Source organism: Plectropomus leopardus, chromosome 16 (genome assembly GCF_026936395.1).
Source record: "Plectropomus leopardus strain MGB_pleo_1.0 chromosome 16, ASM2693639v1, whole genome shotgun sequence".
Classification (NCBI taxonomy): Eukaryota; Metazoa; Chordata; class Actinopteri; order Perciformes; family Serranidae; genus Plectropomus; species Plectropomus leopardus.
The window spans coordinates 20,908,908-20,928,541 of NC_142191.1; the positions used below are offsets into that span (position 1 = coordinate 20,908,908).

Genomic DNA, 19,634 nt, shown 5'->3' on the forward strand with positions numbered 1-19,634 from the left:
ACTGTTTTCTGCTTTACTAACGCTCCTTTAATAAGTAAAAAATTGTGGAGAGCGAGTCATGTGCAGGCACAGCATCACATCACTGAGTCAGCACAAAGCAGCGGTCCTCTGGGGTGCATCAGCAGCAAACCATTAGTCCATTACAGTACATCACAGCTACTCAATCCACTTCACAGCCGATCACACTTAAAGTGTTCATGTGGAGAGAGGGAGAGAGGTGTTACATCCCGATCATTAATGACTCTCAGAAACAGGCATTATGAAGTTAGAGCTTTCAGCCTGGTTCTAAACCTCGGGGGTGAGAAAATTACTCGTATATGAAGCGGCGAAATATATTCCACCTGGGAAAGGTCGGAGCTGGCACAGGCTCCAGAAAGCACATCTGGCCTTGGGGTTTATGCTGGCTCTGCCTGGTGTTTTTCACCACAGCTACAGCAAACCATTCCCGCACTTCTCACACTTCTCACTTCACTTCCTTTGACTCTCGTTCTCTGCATCCGTGTTGGAGATTTTCTTGTTTTGACTTCATACACGGCTGTAGTTTCACAGTAATTATACTACCTGCAGGTTAGGTAATCTTTTTCAAAACCCACGATAAAAACACTGCTGCTGCTGAGTCATTTTCTAGGATTATAGATGCTGAGTCACTATGATAAATAGAAAACAACAATAATTAAGCTCCTCGGGTGACCTCTGGCCCTTTTAAAGTCCCCAAAAATACCTTATGAGCAAGCCTGCTGTGTGCATAGCAAACCGAACTTAAGTGATTCCTGCCAGTGTAAACTGATCTGGGATTATTTCTCTTGTTACTCAAGTGATCCTCAGTTTGATGGCGGACTGACAATCTGAAAACAGAGAAAGATCCACACACTTTAGCTCCCCTTGCAGCTTTTATTGAGCTACTCACAAGTGATCTTTTGAGCTAACAGCTCTTCTTCAGACTTGGTAAACAATATAAAGCCACCATCTTATCTAAGCTCAAGGCCTCGGTCACATGACCGCACCACCAACATCACAAACAATCGGAAACACTGTGTGTTGATGTAACTGATTAGAGGGTCTGGACAGTGCTGGGGCAGGAAAGTGCACTTTCTAAATAGAAAATTAATAAAATGCTGATGTATGTAACCTGCATAGGAATTAATTATTAAGACAATGTGTAGTAGAATCAGGATTATCCTAATGACAGCCTTAAACCAAATGACTTTTCAACCAATTTCACTGTCACATATAAATTTCCAAAGTCAAAATAACACACAGTATTTTTTCCTCAGTTGGCGTGAGCTGCCGTGATCTCGATCATCTTGTGTAATGTGGCTTTAATTCAGTCCAAACAGTCTTAGTTCAGTCTTTTTCTCATCCTGACGTTCTGATAAAATCAAATTTAAAAAAAAAGATAAAAAAAGATAAATCAAAAACAGAAAAGAGATTGAAAAATTAAAATGTATAAAAATATATACATAAATAGAAAAATAATGTATAATAAAAATAACTCATGGGTTGGTCATACTTGCATATCATATTAATTTATCATGCTAAATAGTTCTACTGCTAGTTTTACGTTTACGTTTACGTTTCAAGCATTTAAGAGCATTTAAGCATTTAAGAACTGATTATTTCACCTTCATATAATTATATTTATAAAATAAAGTTGGAGTATGAGACTGTAACTAACCATGAAGTCATCATTGCTCTTGCTCATGACAAACATGAGCAGGTCCCTGAGTCTTTGCCATCGGGACGTTTTGCAGCATCAGCTGACAGGAAGTAAACATGGACCCAAGCTGTTGCCTAGCAACTGTATGTGAGACAGTCCATACAGAGGCAGATCTGACATCCTGATGTCTTTGCAAACTTGTGATCCCGTAAAGGCCCTTCAGGTAGCAGACTGTGCGTCAGGCTGCATAAACACAAACCTCAAGAAGCCGCAGCTGTCATTGTTTCTTTTACCTTTAGCAGAAGGCAAAATCCAAAACAGCCCCTCATCTTACACACCCTAACCAACCACGACAACATACTTCTACATACAGGAGCGCGAGGTTAGCATCTTACCTGTCCACGAGAGAAACTGCAAGTCCAACTTGAAGATCATTTCCGGAAACGCTCCTCCAAAATGACCGCGTTTTCTTCCTTTTATTATCAGACTCTTTTTTGCACTCTCGTTTTGAAATCTCCGTCTTCATTTTCTTGGGTTGTTTGGCAGTGTAGACAGTTGTTGCTGAAATAGCAACTTTATCTGCAGGATTCTCCGCCATTGAACCCTGTCGCTGAAAGGACTTCTTCTTATGTTGGTATTTAGTGGCAGACTATCGGCGCGTTTGGCGCATTGCTGCCTCACTGTGGTTGCAGTGGTCATTACACCTGTTGGCCTAAATCCTGGCGTAAAGGCTCGCTGTGTGAAGAAAGTCAATCATTTATTCTGGAAGTTTGGCTTTTATTATTGCTCTCCCCCAAAAGAGTTTAGATGGTATAAGTCTCCCCTCACAACTTGGCTACTTCCACCAACAACAGTTTCTTATCTTCTGTGTATGGCACCAAAGCATGATGTTGCAAGATCTCCATCACCACATTTCCCAACCCCACCACCAGTAGTCTGATCAGGTAGCGCCCTGAGCATGTGTGTGCATGCAGGTGCACGTAAATACACACGCTACTCAACCATGCATGAGACTGTTTAACTATTGACTATGATATATAATCATTTGCCATATTTATACTGAACAAATGTAAATTGAAGATTAAATACTTTCCTCATGCACTCAGTAGATTTATACATTTTCTGCCAAATTTTGGTCACAAATTTGTGAAAAGTCTGTGGAAGCAATCACTTCTCCTTTTCTTAGATAATCTATCCACCTGAAAGATGTGTCATATCAAGATGCTGATAGAACAGCATCATTGCTACACACGTGTGCCTTGGGATACTCTAAAATGTGCAGTTTGATCAAATAATGTCACATATGTCACAATTTTTGAGAGAGCGTGTTATTGGCTTGCGCATTAAATGAATGATGTTCATTTCAACAGTATGCTGTCTTGAATGTCGTTTCCCTGATTTTGGCAATACATCCAACTGGTCTCACGATTGTAGACCACAAGGTAAACCACACCAGCTCAGGACCTCTACATCCTCACCTGCAAGATCACCTGAGACCTGCCAACTGAAGAGCTCTGGCCACAAATGGTTTGCACAAAAGAAGAGTTTGCACAAATTGTCAGAGACTGTTTTAGGGAAACTCATCTGCATACTCATGGTCTTCACCAGGGTCTTGACGTGACAACAGTTTGTCATCTGAACCTACTTGTGCACTTGTGATGCTGGTTGGATGTACTGCCAAATTCATGGAAACAGTGTTGGATACGTCTCATGGTAGATAAAACATTCAGCGTTCACAGACAACAGCTCTAGTGTACATTGCTGTCACTGACAGGGACAAATTTGTGACCAAAATTAAAGAGAAATATATCTACTGAGTGTGTGAACAAAGTCTTAGATCTTTAACTTAAACCCTTTGTACTTGGTTCAGATCACCAGTAACATAAGTTTTAAAAACAAATTGAGGAATGCAGTAATTACAAAAGAATTCATTTTCTTCGACGTGTAACATTTTGAATGTGTGTGAATGATGATTAATTAGCTAAAGTACAAATGTCAAGTTAGATTGCTTTTTTTTAAAACTATCTATGTACTTATACACTGCATTATTTTAGCTTCTGGTTTGTTGTGATTATATTTCTTATCTATGTTTTTATTATTAAAGTATATTTGATTGATCTTGTATGTTTTGTTTCATTTGTGTGGACCCCAGGAAGAATAGTTGTTGCTACGGTAACAACTAAAGGGGATCCAAAGTAAATAAATAAATAAATAAACTTAAACCTGTGAAAAATGCTAGAAAAAAAGTGTTCAGTTTAACTTTTGTTCAGTGTATAAAGCTTTAGTGAACGTATGATCCCTTTCTTTTCAGTTCTTTCGGCTCTTTCTTCAACTCTCCTCTCAGTCTCTTTGCTTTTGTTTGTCTCTTTTGTGGCTGCATGTGGTGACATCTGTTATACTGTGCCCTGTCCAACAGTTTAGCAACAGTCGTGGTGATTTATGGCTCCACATGTGGGAATAGTTTGTCTGCAGGAGGTCTCACTCTCCACAAGCAAAGCAATGGTGCTAGTCAGTTTGAAAAATGTCTGACGTGCGAAGCATTCAGATATTCAGAGCTATAGGCCTATAAGTCTAATCCTGGATTTTATATTAGCCATACTTTCCTGCTTCATAGATCAGAAATGGCAGCAATTTTACGCTCTCGCTTCAGGTTTCTGAGGTGAAAACAGCAAGTGATTTAGAGCAAATGTTCCATGCACGTAACTAACGGTTGTGAGGGCTGCAGGAATAAGGGATTTGGGTGGATTCTTGAAGGAAGTTTTTGTTGGAGATCAGGTTCCTAACATCCCACAAGGCCTGTCATGTTCCAGCACTTAGACGGAGAGAGAAATGTGAACATATGAGTCAGCAGGAGATGAGGGCATTCTGCTGCAGGGAGGTTATCAGCTGTTTGTCTACGACAACATACCCACATCAGCCTGTTTCAGACATTAATGCTGGCTGATCGTCACATTCAAATACGTCCAGAAGTACTTTGAAGAGGACAAATGCTTTTCTTTAGAATAAAAATGATTTATTAACCCTTTAGAACTTGGATTGACATCGGTTTTGTTGTGTTGCATTCGGACACCTTTCACAAGCATTTAAACCTATGGCACCTGAGAAAATTGGTTTTGATTTCTTTTGGAAACGTGGAAAGGCAATGAGCAACTTGACAAGAAATGCCAGGAAAACTGCCAAAGAAAGAAAAGTAAACAAGAAAATTATTTGAAAATTGGTTGTAAGGGAAATTATTAGATGTTGTCCTAAAAAGGGAAACAATATCCAGAAAACTTTATTTATTTATTTATTTATTTATAATTGTAAATACTAAAGATTCTGTTACAGAAAAAAATGTATTTATTTTATTCGATTGCACTTTTTGAAGGCCATTGTCTTATCTCTTTTTTAAATTCTTATTTTTGTGTTAATTTTAGGGAATTTTCTTGTCATTTCTTTTACTAATTTCTTGCTAATTTGGGGGCTATTTCTTGATATGTTGCTCTGCCCTTTTCCCCATTTTTTGAAAGAAATCAAGCCAATTTTCTCAGGTTTTGAAGGGTTAAATGTATTATTTTTAATAATAACTCTTATTGTTGGACCCTACAATATTTACTATTATTGTATATTACTGCAACCTTCAATCTGTTAATTCTAGGGCACATTTATAGTAGAGCACGTCTGTTAAGACGACAGAGTAAATCTAGACAATATAGTCACTGGAAGGAAACCTAAAAAATCTAATGGGAGGGGTTTGACATGTGTTTTTTATTAATGGCTGCTCCCTTTCCCTCAGAGGGCAACAATAGCACTCCGCTCTGGAAGGACAGTGGGATATTGACAAGAATGACTCTGTTAAACAAGTTTTATTGAAGTTCGATGCAAGCCAGTCGCATTTCATTACAACACACAGGTTTACAAAAATAGCACGTTTCCCTTTTTGTAAGATGTTTATTCAGTGATATAAAAAGGTTATTTATGTGTGTATCATTCGACCCAAACCCTCTTATAAGTCATTACTCTGCCATCACAAGTGTTGATGGTGAAAACTGAGGCTAATGTGACGCCCTTGTTGCATAACAACAAATGCAACTTTGGTGATTTTTCCTTTAATTACTTGACATTTTAATCATTATTATTCATTTACGTATTGAAAGATTTTCATGACCTCCCCGACCTTTATACATCCGAAAAGGGATTTGTTCAACATTTTATGAAAAACAGTTATTTTTGTTTTCTTCCAAAGTTGGAGCAGGAGCCAGAGACAATTTGTTTAGGGCCCTGGCACACCAAGCAAACAATTGGCCATTGGTCAATGTTGGGCCGTCTATGAAAAGCTGACAACCTAGTTTTTTGCGGTGTGTCCTGCACCGTTGGCACTAGTTGACCCTCGTCGGCTGTTTTTAGGCAGATTCGGCAGGTTGAAGCGGTATCAGAGGCGTCAGAGCCCATTGTTGAATGAGATCACTCTGATGGGCAGTTAAGCTCAGCACACGAGAACGGAAACTGGAGCGAGGAAACAAACGACCTAAGGCAAGAAGAGGGCGTGATCAAACAAATTTGATATATTAGGTAAGAGTATTCTTTTAGGGGCCCCTACGTACGTCACATTTTTTACACCCTCATTTCTATTGTTTTCAGTGGAAACACGTGGCAGACACGCTCATAAGCCACGGTGACAACATTGCAAAACATGCACGTTGCCTTGAGATAAACAGACTTCGACTTCTGGAACACAGCAGCGCTCAAGGTTTGTCCTGTAAAAAGGAACAACCAATCACAGCTGGCAGATTTCTTCCCTTTACTTCCGTAAATATGAGTCTCTGAAAAATATCAAGAGGAGATTGGGCCCGGGTGTATTTCCCCAATGTCCTCGCAAAAGTGTCAACAGGCGTCAACAAGAAAGCTACTTTCTTCATTGTTACAGCAACAATAGAAGCAGATGTTGCGTACAATGTAAGACAAATGTCAGCACAAATTTAGAGGCCAAAAATTCTCCAATTCTTCAAACAAAGATCATAGAAGTTTTGCCCAGAAGATAAAAGAAAAGTCTTCAGAGTACCTGCTCTGAAATGCCATAAGCAAACTTTACTTTTGCACTTTAAGTACCACTAAAGTGCCATTCATCAGAAAAGGAAGAATCAACGTGTACACAATGTAAAAACAAAACTTTTTTTTCTGTACCCATACAAGAGTGCAAGGGAGTGTAAATCTTTGAGTAGTCTGGACGGGAAAACGTCACCACTTTAGTCCAAATCTGTGGTTAATAGCTCTCCTATTTATTATGCCCCAGCCGGCTTTGGCGGCTTGACAACAACCTCAAACTTTCAAATTGGCAGGACTTCAAAAATTGCTGTTTTTTATTCCTATTATTTTCCGAGACAAGTTTTAAATTCTGGTAGAATCTCACACTATGTCGTCAGGTATGGGCAGAGCTTGATGTCTTTGGGTTTTCTCTGGCTTTGGTGAACAAGGAAACACTCATCAAAAGTAGTAATGAGACCCATGTGTCAGGCAGTTTTCTTTCTTTCTTCAACGAATTCAAAGTCCGTCCAAACACAGTCCATTTCTGGCCTTTCGTGATCTTCTTTCTCACTTCTCAACAACAGTTCAGTTCTGTTTAGACCTTCCTCCTGGTTCATGTCATGTGGCCATGTCATATTGTTGGGGGAAAGCCTCCTTTAAAGCCACCTCTTGAATTTGATTTGTCACATTTGTCCATAAAGATAAAAAATCTCAAATGTCTTGCATAATCCCAAAGACATAGATTATTGTAATTCCAATCCCTTCATCAGTCTAAGAATTCTTTGTGCCAGAAAAATCACCTCTGAGTCCTCGTCCTCGTCTCTCTTTCTACTGTCTCTTGGACCCAGTGGCAGGCGTCATGGTCCGCTGCTGGGTGTTGGTCCCAGCATGGGAGTATGGCAAGCCTGGAGGTCCGGGGGTTCCTGGTGGCCCAGGTGGCCCGACTGGCCCTGGTTTTCCCCTCGGTCCTGCTGGTCCAATGATGCCCGGTAGTCCTGCCTGACCCTGGATTCCTGGAGGCCCTGAGGGTCCTGAGGCACCATCTAAACCTGGGAGGCCAACCTCACCTATCTGGCCCTTCTCACCACGTGGTCCTGGCAGCCCAAGAGACCCTTTAGCTCCTTTGTCTCCTGCTACCCCTCTATTGCCAGCGGGACCTACTCCACCTGGGGGTCCTTTGGGTCCCACAGAACCCCTCTCTCCGGCTGCTCCACGGCTTCCTAAAGAGCCTTGGTCACCTTTGCTCCCGGTCACTCCCCTAGCTCCTTTTGAGCCGGTCTCACCACGGTTCCCTTTTGGACCTGGAGGTCCAGGAGCACCTGTTGAGAGAGGACGGTTAACTTAAGTTAAAAAATAAAGTCACTCGAAGTGTTTTTCAGATACTGCTTTCAGAAGAATGACGAAGAAATCACAGTGACCTTGACCAAATTCTGATCAGTTCATCTATGACTCAAAGTGGATATTTGTGCCAAATTTGGGGAAATTCCCTCAAGGTTTTGAGATATAAAGTTTACGAGAATGACTCAGACTAGGTCTCACTCAGTGATGAATGAAGTACCTGAAAGCCATACTTGAGTAAAAGTGCAGATATCTTTTTAGAAAATGACGTTAGTAGAAGTTAACGTCGCCTTTTAGAATATTAGTTAAGTAAAAGTCTTTAAGTATGTGATATTTACTGTGCATGAGTATGAAAAGTTGTTTTATGACATTAAATGTGAATATTTAAAGTAAAAGTAAATTTAAATGTTATTAATAATAAAGCATGCAGGCAGAATTTGGGGGATTATGAAGATTATTTCTTCTTAACATCATCTTCTTCATCATCTTAAAAATGGAGTATGCATTACATTTGAATAAAAGCAGGATCTTTTTTAAAACTAAAAAAAAAAATATTTGTAGTCACTGCAATGCGTAGGGGAAAAGTAGTGGTGTAAATGTAAGAGTTGACATAAATATAAAATCCCAAGTTAGGTATAGATACTCACAAAAAATACTTGAGCATTGTGACAAAGTAAAAATACTTTGTTACATTACGCCACTACTCACAGTCACCTTTGACCACCAAAATCTAATCAGCTCATTTTTAAGCCCACAGGGAGAATTGTGACAAATATGGAGAGATTTCCTAAATGCGTTTGTGAGATATCGTGATCACGAGAATGAGTCGGTAACAAAGAATGGACGGACAAGCTGAAAACATAATGCCTCTCGCCGCGGCTATAGTTTAGGAGGCCCTGTTGAGAGAGGGTGGTGAGGTTACGTCAGAAAACAAGTGCATTTCTTATATGACAACATTTACTGTACCTTTTAGTATAGTGAAGTTCTTAATGAGCTGGATATGGTGAACATCTACGAGCTTCATCTCCTCCATCACCATGGACAGGTTCCTAATGTCCATATCCAGTTGAACATTCAACAACATGTTTTGCTGCCTCAGTGTGTCGGCCAAGCGGAGGAGTAACAAGACTGTGTTGTTCAAGTTCTGCACAAAGAGAGAGGGGGATGAGGATAAAGAAAAAAGAAGAAAAACCAGAAGATTACAGCCACGCCTAAAGCATAGCCTATACTGCCAACTTCTGACAATGTTACCCTTTTTGGGAGCCTAATTTACTCATTTCAAACTAGTTAACATGCATTTGATTTCTCGGGCATTTCACAAGTTTGCTTAACATTTGCACAACAATTTAATGGTAACACAGCTAGAAATATGTCATCACACAATTTTAGTCCAGCAGCACATGGATCATCTGACAGAACTTTATATTTAAGAGGCATGAAAAAGACAAATAATCACAGACATGCCAATGAATTAAATACATGAACTGAAAGTCAGATAAGCAGTTTATGATAAATGTTGAATGAAGGAAGATATTTGCCTCATCAGATCAGAATGAATGGCTACCCATATAAATGAAGATACGTGTAGAGTAGGTCATTATATCAGGTACAAATATCTGTAAAAAATGTAGAGTAGTACATTCTTTGAGGCAAAAATGCCGTTCAGAATGGATTAGTACCTGTACAAATGTGGAGTAGGTCATTTTTATCAGGTACAAATGTCTATCAAATGTGGAGTATGTCATTATGTCAGGTTGAAATATCTATTAGAAAAATCTACTGCCTGCATACATGTGGAGTTTCTGTCACTCAAAAATATCTATTAGCATTGACTACTGCCTGTATAAATATAGGAAAATGTAAAGTGTACATTATGTCAAAAATAAATATGTATCAGGATGAACTACTACCTGCATAAATGTGGAGCAGGTCATTCTGTCAGGTACAAATATCTACCAGAATGGACTGCTACCTGTATGAATGTAGTTAAATGTAGAGTAGGACATTCTATTAGGTACAAATACCTACCTACATACGAACTACTATATCAGTTGTTCATTCATCAGTTTTGTCTGATTTATCAATAGATTCATGAGCAAGAAGAACAAAATCTTCTGTGTGAGCTACCTGTAAATCTTCTGTGTGTCTGCCCATGCGGCTCTGGCAGGACGAGCTCTCGATGTTAATGTACTTGTACATACTCTGGACGTGGCTGACTGTGGCATTGATGCTGGAGGAGATTGTGTCAATCTCCATGGAGATGGAGTTCAGACGACCATCCAATGCAGAGAAACGCTCACCCGTCCGGTTTTCATAGTATCTACAGAGGATGAGGTTGAGGATGGTTATTATTAATTTTTACTTTTCATGAATGATAATACTCTTTTTTTAGTGTGTCTGTGTTTTAAACGTGTGTGTGTGTATAATATATGTTCATGGTGTTGTGGGGACACCAGTTTACAATGTCATACTCCTGTCTGAGACAAAAAACCCTAAGTCTTATGTTAAGGTCATGGTAAAAGTGTGGATTAGGCATGAAAGTTTACAGTTCACCTCGAGGATGTGTAATCCAACACAATGTCCTCTGATGTGCAGCAGTACATGTGTGTTACCTGGAATGGTAGCGAAGGTCATGCATGTTTTCCTCGTGTTCATCCATGAAAGACGTCGCATTGTCAAGCTGCATCTGCAGGTTCATCACCTTGAGAAAATTCAAACAATTTTGGATAAAAAATCCAGACTTGTCGTGTAAAGGCCTTAAAAGCAACACCAACAGAACTCTTAATAAGTCTGTCTTTTTCCTACGCAGCAGTTTGTGAAGTTTGGGACGAAGAGTGGTTAACTGATCTGCCAAACCGATCAGAGCTAATTATGATCAGATTGGATCGATGAACGGGAGGAGCAGCTGCTGCAGAGACAAGTGAATGCAAACTTTTACAGCCAGCACAAAAAACAGTTAAGTTTCACTTTCACAGTGCCTAATGTTCTGCTGCTCCATCTGTGCCCAGAGTATGCTCTATTCTCCAAGAGTATGGTGCAATGAAGAATACAGGGTTCTTACCGATAGTGCTTCAAAGAAAAGGTCCAGCTCCAAAAATATAAAATCAATACGTGTTGGAATATGTTTTGATCGTGGCAAGCTGCCACAAATAAATAAATGTGTGGGGAAATCCTGCTATGACAACCACACAGTAACTAACCAGTTATTTGCTCTGAGTTGATATTTTTAAGAGAATTAACTTTCATCATCCTTTTTCTTTCTTTTTTCTTCTTCTTTCTTTCTTTCATCCTTTCCTACTTTTCTATTTTACAGAACTGATGCCGTCATTTAAACAACATTTTTCACATTAAAAGCCTTCCAATCACAGCATTTCTATTTTGTAAATAATGAGAAATGCATACACACACACCTGCTGGGTGAGTTCATAGTACACCTCAGTGGACATGGCGATTCTCTGGTGATCTGCTATGATGTTGTTCTGAAGGAAGCGCATCGTTTGCGTGGTGCTGCTTGTGTTGGATTTGAGGGCGCTCAGAATTCGGGTGTAGTTTTGCCAGTCGCTGGTCAACTTTTGAAGGACCAGAGTCTCCTCATCTGCTTTTCTCTGCAGTGCATCAATCCACATTGTACTGGAGAGCAGAGGGAAACACGGGTGCACATGTGAAGTGCAGTGTTCACATTATTTTGCTTTTTACAAACTACTGAAACTGCCAACAAGTGTTTACCTAGATTTTTTCTGTTAAACCACTACTTTAACTATCTAAATTATTGCAGGAAAGGAAACATAAGATATTTTTGTGAATAAATCCTGCACATACTGCAAAAAATATCATCACCACATTAAAATGTATGAATTTCAAAACAACAAAAAAATATCTGCTAAACTCCATTGATTACATCCTACTGTAGGTTTAAATCAGCAGTCCAAGCTGTGCTTTCTTCGTAAGTTAGGCTCAGAGTAGACAGATAGCTTTGTGTTTTACTCCTTTGTTCCAGCTGTAGGTAGTCAGTGAGGATTTTATTTTAAGAATTAGGAAGTGTGTTCTGCCACTAAACTCGCTGCCCTTTCCTTTGTTTTCCCCTTGCTGGCTCCTCCTTTGTTAAACATTTCTGTGTGTAATTTTGCCTGTAACGGCACACTAAACAAAATATGGCAATGCTTGCCTGATACATGAGCTTCATGTTGCATATCTGACCCCTAGCAATCTAACTGCTTTGCAAAAACACCTGAGTCATCTTCTCAGTTCAGATTATTCTCTCTTTCTTGCATCTTTTTATTTACCTGAGAGCCACCGTTGTGTTAACTTGCTGCGCTGTAGCTTTGATGTCGTACTGATCCTCCGAAATCTTCTTCATTTTGTCTTCGGTTTCCTCAATCACATCTTTCCAGCCCTCCACACGATCCAGGTATCTTTCAAGCGACTGGTTGAGAAGTTTGATCGACATGAGGTGGTTTTGCATGTCATGTGTCAGTCGATTGCTGGTAGTCTTGAGGGTGGTCTGGGTCTGGGAGGCCTGGTCCAGGATCTGGAGGGGGATTCAGAACAATAAAGGTAGGGATCAGACATGAATGGAGTCATAGGCTGCACCCGTTTTCCATTTGCTGTTTGTTATTAAAAGCTCAAATGTGAGGATTTGCTGTTTTCTCCATTTTATGTTTTAAAATGATTAAATATCTTCAGTATTTGGATGTAGGTTGAAGTTGAAGGTTGAACAAAGCAAGCGACTTGAAGGAGTACCTGCTCCTGTCCCAGTATCATTCTCTGGATATCTTCAAACTCTTTCTTCAGCCTGCTGATCTCCTCGCTGTACAGAGTCACATCCAGACAGCCTGAACAGTTTGAGGTGGAGCTCAGATCTGAAATAAGGGGAGACACAAAGACAGAAAGTGAAAGACAGGATGGAAAAAACATTCTAGATGTCTGTATATGATATATATATACATACCAGCCTTTGGTAACCATATGTGTGAAAGAGAAAAAGATCCTTTAAGCTCCCCTGACATCATACTTAATAACCCGTACCGCTTCACACTTCATGAAGGATCTAAAAACAGCTGGTGTATATTATTGCTGTCGGGCAGAAACCATGTGTGTCTAAAAGCTACTTTTCAGAAAATTAAAAGAAAAAAATATGGTGTCATCGTTGAGTCCAAGTGGATGTTTATGCCAAATATGATGAAATTTCTTAAGAAAGTGCTCTTGAGAAATTACATTCTCGAGAATGAAACGGACGCAAATTCCCAGTGACTTTGATGTTTAACTGCTAAATTCTAATCAGTTCATTATTGAGTCCAATTGGACGTATTTGACAGATCTGAGGAAGCTCCCTCAAGGAGTTCTTGAGATATTGCATCTATGAGAGTGAGACGGACACAAGGTCACAGTGCCCTTGACCTTTGACCACCAAAATCTAATTCATTCATTGCTAAATCCAAGTGGGCATTCATGCTGAATAAATTCCCTTAAGGTGTTATTGGGATATCACATTCACTTGAATGGGAGGGACAGACAACCCAAAAACAAAATGCCACTGGCCATGGCTATTGCTTGCGGAAACTGTTAATCCTTTCTGGTTATTTCTAAAAACTTAGAAGACTCTTTAATTGTTGTTGTTTCCCAATAATGTTGAGACCCTACGAGGCCACCTTGACTTCACTTTACCTTCTATTCCTTGTTGAACGCTGCTGATCTTCTTTTGGTAGACGGACTCCTCCTCAGACAGGTTGTCAACCTTCCTAAACACTGGAGGCACACCAAAGTTAATTAAATTGTTATTAATGTTTCTTTTTTTTATCAAATCACATATTCTTTTGTCTTAAATGGTGATTTCCCTTAGTTTCAGTGAACGAACACTGTTTTGTTCTTGTTAAAGTCAGTGTAGGTCAATGAGGAATTAAACTAATAGCTTTAAACACACATATATCCATGAAGAATGGTTCTGAAGCCTGAGGAGTAAATACAGAAATGATTAACATCAGCAGTACCTTGGTGTTAACAGGATATAGGAAGTATTTAAAGAAGTACAAACAGGAAGTTGTAATTTAAGCCCTGACAATAAAACATGTAAAGTTTTCATTAGCTAACAAACGTAACCAAAACAGTGATGAATGATGGTTCAGCCAGCTGGTCAGGTCCTGCTCTCCCAACATATTTCCCCAGAGAGCAACAACAATTTAGTGAGTGTGAAGTTTTGTGTGGACAAGTGTACATTTGTGAGAGTGCTAGTTTGTACAGTGTGTGTTCGCGTCCTAAACCCTGACTCAGAGGATTAATGCAGGTCTGTTCCATAGTGTGTTTGCTTATATAAATGTTTCCACATGCACATACCACCTGCTCTACTGTATTAGTTGCAGTGACAGTGATGCTGAACATGGCTTAAGGCTTTTGTTAAAGTCTGTGCAATAATTCGTAGGCAATATTCTTCTAGACTGTGTGCAATTCAGCCACTACAGACTCTTCACATGCATTACCAGCAGTATTTGTTTTATAATGTCTTGGATGTGACGACTTGGAAAAATGTATTTCACTCCAAACAATCCTTTGTTCCAGGAAACACAGAGCGTGTTAAAAGTGTTACCTTATTCCACATTCTTACTTAACGGATTGTTGCTGAAGAATTTGTTTTTTTATAACACAGATGTTCAGCAGGGAACAGAAAATCAAAGGTTATTTGTTTCTGTTTTTACTTGTGCACATGCATAGTTGAGAGTTGCAGCCAAGTGAAATATCTTTTGTGTTTATACTTAAGTTTCCAGGGCTTTGGTGTTGTACAGCTGTGCTGGAAGTTGAAACAAACATAAACCAATCTCTGTTCCTGTGTGTAAAGCATTATAAGAGCAGCAATTCTGTGTATGTGGTGCGAATGTTAATATGTATGTTGGCACACAGTTGCGTACAATGAATGTTTGTAAATGTTTGTTTATCTTTCGATGCTCAATTGTGTTCGCTGATGCTCAATATCCTATGAAAAATATTGACATTTACAAAATGATAATTATGTTTCCCCAGGACATCGTTCTTGTCTACAGGATGCTGAAATTCTCCATCGAAATTCAGGATGATACCTCATCTTTGTGCAGACATTTGATTTGGCAATAAAAGGTCTCATATTGTTATCATGCTAAACATTTACCTGCAAACATCCAACAGCGGTATCAGTTTAACTCTTCTGTCCTCACTATGTATGTACATTAACATTATCAATATTATTGGCAGTAAACATCTGTATGGTAATCCCACTTTTGGATAATTTTCTCCTTTATACCTCTTTCTGATAGATATTGTTAGCAACAAACTGGGATGAGAACAACAAAAGCAGAAAGCAGAACAAGTCTGGTCCAAACAGGTTGTCTATTCTTCAGTGAGAAGTAGAGTTGAGTTTTTATGTGTCAGTTCGATTATATCAACAATAGTATGTGTAATGTTTTTTTGGCAACATCACCAGCTGCTCCATACTAATGTAATGATAATTGTCATGATCCAGATTTTCATCCCTAAATATTAGACATGTTTAAAAAAAATTAAAAAAATTAAATTAAAATTTGAAAATCTCACAAAATGGCTGATGTACCAATGACACAAGCCCAGACACTTGCCACACTTTTTTTTGGCCTCAAAAGCATTGTTGGCAATGTAGACACGAAGAAGGCAAAATGAGAGTGCCAATATTGTTGCGGGTAAGTATTTCCAGGCGTCTATTTTCAAGGGTGTGATGGCTGCATCCTGAGTCGAACATTGTTCAACTTTTGGAGCACAAAAACGCACAACACATTATGACAAGGATAAACCAATCACAGCCAGCAAACATCTTTTCTTCACTTTTTTGTAAATATTAGGCTATGGTAACTATGGAGGAGAAGCTCATCATTTCAGTGCACCCTGAGCTTTAGTTCTGAACTTGAGATTTCTGGTTAAGAGGGTTATGGTTGCTTAGCTCGGGCTGCCCCTTTAAAGTGGGAGATTCGAATCATCAGACGGAGACCTCTCAGTCAGCTAGGATTGCTTCAAGTTGAGCCGTCGAGTTTTTCTTTTTTTTCTAGTCAGTGTGCTGTGCACTGGACTGCTGGGGACGTTTTGAGTTTTAAGTTTGCTGCGGAGTGATCACTTTCACACTACTCTTTGATTCAAGCAGCTGGGGCACGAAGGAGATACTTGGCATGGAGGGAGAGAGAGAGAGAGACTGCTCTTCTGCTTAGAGGTGGCGAGAGTACAGCTCACAACAAGTTAATATAATACAGTCTTTGCCTTCTGTTTGATATCTAGAGTCGGCAAAAAATGTTGCACATTTGCAATCTGCCGTTGTTTACTATATTAGATAAATGCAGCTGTCACAATGAACGTCCTGTGGAGCCGGTTCACACTTTAAAACTCTGTATGGAAAAAAAAAAAGTTGAATATTTGTATTGAACTGTCAAATCCATTTCCACTGAGATGATTCTGAGTTGAGTACAGCCCTATGCTTAAAAATATTAGAAGCTAAATGCCTCTGGGCCCTGGGTGCACAAGAGTAGCACCCAGCGACCCACCTCATGGTTTCCAGATGGAGTAAGCTGCTAAGAAACTCTGCCAGTAGTGGTTGCTATGGCAACAAAATGTCCAACTGACACTAACAGCTGGTGGCAGAGCTTTAGTGAACTTGTACAGTAGGTCGCATGTTTTCAACATGTGTAATTAAATAATATTTTATTCTCTTTTGTGCCTGAATACGAGCCTGTTCACGTGCTGTGGGATTTCACATCACTCTCAGAAAGCCCCTCTTTCTCTCTCTTTACTCCTGAGATCCCTGAACGGCAGTAAAAGATGAAGATTTACGGCCTTCAAACCCCATAAAATGTGATGTTAATGTAAAACGCATCTGTTTGTGCTGAGCAGCTGTCAGGTAAAACATGGCACATGTGGCCCGGAACCACAGTCATTTGATCTATGGGAGTTAAATGGACTGTATTTTATTAAGACACACACATACATAGGAAAGTAGAGTCTGATCTTTTCCCGTGAAAAGCCCAGTTCTCACTTTTCTTAACACGTACTGTCAGCATTAATCAGTGGGATTGCCATACTAATCACAAGGCTGTTAACTGCATCCAACCTGAGAGATTAATGGCCATGTGGGGCTGTCGGCAGATAATATATTGGCTATTTTTGGCTTACACACTTACTTCACATGATTCATTGATTGCAACTTAATGTTAAAAAAACTTACCAAGTGCTGCAAGCACTGCAACAGTAATGATGAGGAATGCAACAAATCCATACAGGACCTTGACAGCCAGCTGGAGAGAGTGGCTCTGCTGGCACCTCATACAGCCACCTCTGCTACGACCTGAAAGAACAATGATTTACAATGACGCAGAAATACTAACAAAAATATCAGAATATGATAAGAGTGTGCACTGACATTTGATTTAATTTGATTATTCAACCTTTTAGAGAATCATCATATTGAATCCATATAACCAGTGGTGGGAAAAGTATTCAGTTCATTTTCTTAGGCAAAAGAAGCAATACAATATAAACTCAAAACCACTAAGAAAACATCTGGGCATGCCCCCCCCCCCCCAAAAAAAACAACAATTAATTTATTGTCATAATTGTTACTGATTATTATGTCTATTCAACTGACTTGATGTCGCGTTTCAGCTCCACATATCAGATCATTTTAATGTCATGTGGTTGAAGTGAAGCTGATTTTTTAACTGCTCTGATAGGAGTTTAATCTTTGACAATGCAGCATACTTGATCAGATGATCAGACGATTATTTACTTCTGAAATAAGTGTGTTCATCATGGCAAATGCATAAACACATAAAAAGAGTGGTCAAATGTCTACACAGTATGTCGCTGATGAGAAAAAATTACATTAAGCAGATAACATTATTTGTTGCTGTTAGACACGTGTGTGTGTGTGTGTGTGTGTGTGTGTGTGTGTGTGTGTGTGTGGCCTTTACCTCTAAATGAAGGCATTTCCTCCTCTCCAGTGAAATCCTCCTCTGGAAAAAAAGACAAGGAAAAAAATTTAAACACGATCATTTCAAAACACTATGCTCTACCACTGACAAAATACATAACTCATGGAACGCACAAAAACAAAATAAACGTTCGTAGTGTTTATTGTCATGTCATTTTGATCAGTGAAGAAACAAACAAAAAATAAAGACAAAAAAACAAAACAAATAAGCAAAAGGGAGAACAAAAACTATTAATCACATTAGTGCAGATCAGCGATAATTTCTTTTAAGGGATACTTTGCTAATTTTCAACCGGATCTGCGTCACAGAGGCGTGGGGAGTACGTGCAGATTCATGGTGATAAGATGCACCCGTGTTAGCGGCGCAGGGAACTCCCAACCCGAACGGTGAGCAAAAATCAGCCGTACAATGAGATATGTCATTTTGCGTCAACTATTGGATTTTGGCTGGCAGACCAATGCACCTGCACACACTCCTCATCAAGTCAGTAACACAGATCTCACAAAGTATTTCTATCAAAACAGTTTACGCAGCTTATGTAGACAAACTGTAGAAAACTTCCCTCCATCTTGCCAGTGCCGTGATATCCCCAGATATCAAACTATAAAACTAGGCTGACTGAATTCAAACCAAGATTCTGTTATTGCGCTGCGTATTTCTTGCCTAAAATATTTTCAGACACATATCTTAACGCCCTCTTTAGCTGTTTAGCTGTAGCGAGAGTTTGTGAACAGGAAGTGGATGCCATACGGCTTCCTGCACAGTGAAAACGGAGGCCAAAAATCTGAGAGTACTGCGTTGCCTATTTCTTGCTTTAAACGTTTTCAGACACGTTAAAGCAATTACTGTAATACAAGGTCATTTGTTACCAGACAGCTGTAGTTGTGTTGAACGAACGAGTCTGATTACTCACCTACTAGCGAAAGCGTTTATTGGTCTGGTGCGACGCACTGCATTTTGGTAGTTGTAGGTTCTCTACGTCTTTAACAAACATGAATGCCACAGCTCTTTTCCTGTTTTCTCTGTTCATGTAGCACCAGTTTCATAAGTATTTGCGTCTATCTACGGCATAGAAGGCGTAGTTTTATGTGAGGACCCTCTATATATCAGAGAAATATTTCTTTAACAGATGCGACATAGACTAACCTCTGCAAACAGTAGTTGTAAATGTGTTACAGAAATGGTTTGTCATTTTAGGATTAACATAAACTAATTGTTTCATCTCACTTTCATAAAAAAAGCTAAACAATGGCCGATTTTTATTTCACTATAAAAAGGAAGACCTTTCAATTGCTCACTTAGGCTACTTTTCTCTGACACCTCTCAAGATAAATCTTACAAGATTCTGTAAGGGCAGCAAATAAATAACACAAAACTGTGGAAATTTCAAATATATTACTTCCCAATTGATTGTACCATATTTATCATGTAGTGATGTGACAACCGTGTACATTTATGTTTCTGAGACAATAAAAAAAAATCCAGATCATTACCTTTGAAAAGCTGGTTCTCGTATCCACCATAGTTATCTGCCAAATAAAGAAAAAAAGAGAGAAACAGAACAGACATTTAGCTGACTGAAACCAATTCTGCTGGAGCCACCAACAAGTTTTAATACTCGTGTCATAACTCATAAAAACCAGCTGCCTCACAGTCCCCCACAG

The 19,634-nt window shown here is 39.3% G+C and overlaps 1 protein-coding gene across 2 annotated transcripts in view; it reads right to left on the minus strand.

Annotated features, from left to right (window-relative positions):
• Nucleotides 1-5,487: 5,487 nt before the first annotated feature.
• Nucleotides 5,488-19,634, minus strand: part of scara3 (scavenger receptor class A, member 3) — a 40,257-nt gene continuing 26,110 nt past the window's right edge. For both annotated transcript variants that reach the window (XM_088089515.1, XM_042504099.2), the window contains 11 exons: nucleotides 19,464-19,499; nucleotides 17,950-17,991; nucleotides 17,205-17,324; nucleotides 13,664-13,744; nucleotides 12,740-12,858; nucleotides 12,283-12,527; nucleotides 11,410-11,629; nucleotides 10,612-10,700; nucleotides 10,127-10,319; nucleotides 8,966-9,143; nucleotides 5,488-7,980 (listed from right to left, as the gene is read on the minus strand). In XM_088089515.1, the coding sequence (XP_087945641.1) occupies nucleotides 7,490-7,980; nucleotides 8,966-9,143; nucleotides 10,127-10,319; nucleotides 10,612-10,700; nucleotides 11,410-11,629; nucleotides 12,283-12,527; nucleotides 12,740-12,858; nucleotides 13,664-13,744; nucleotides 17,205-17,324; nucleotides 17,950-17,965 (1,752 nt within the window). In that variant the 5' untranslated portion in view covers nucleotides 17,966-17,991; nucleotides 19,464-19,499 and the 3' untranslated portion in view covers nucleotides 5,488-7,489. The remainder of the gene's footprint in view (nucleotides 7,981-8,965; nucleotides 9,144-10,126; nucleotides 10,320-10,611; nucleotides 10,701-11,409; nucleotides 11,630-12,282; nucleotides 12,528-12,739; nucleotides 12,859-13,663; nucleotides 13,745-17,204; nucleotides 17,325-17,949; nucleotides 17,992-19,463; nucleotides 19,500-19,634) is intronic.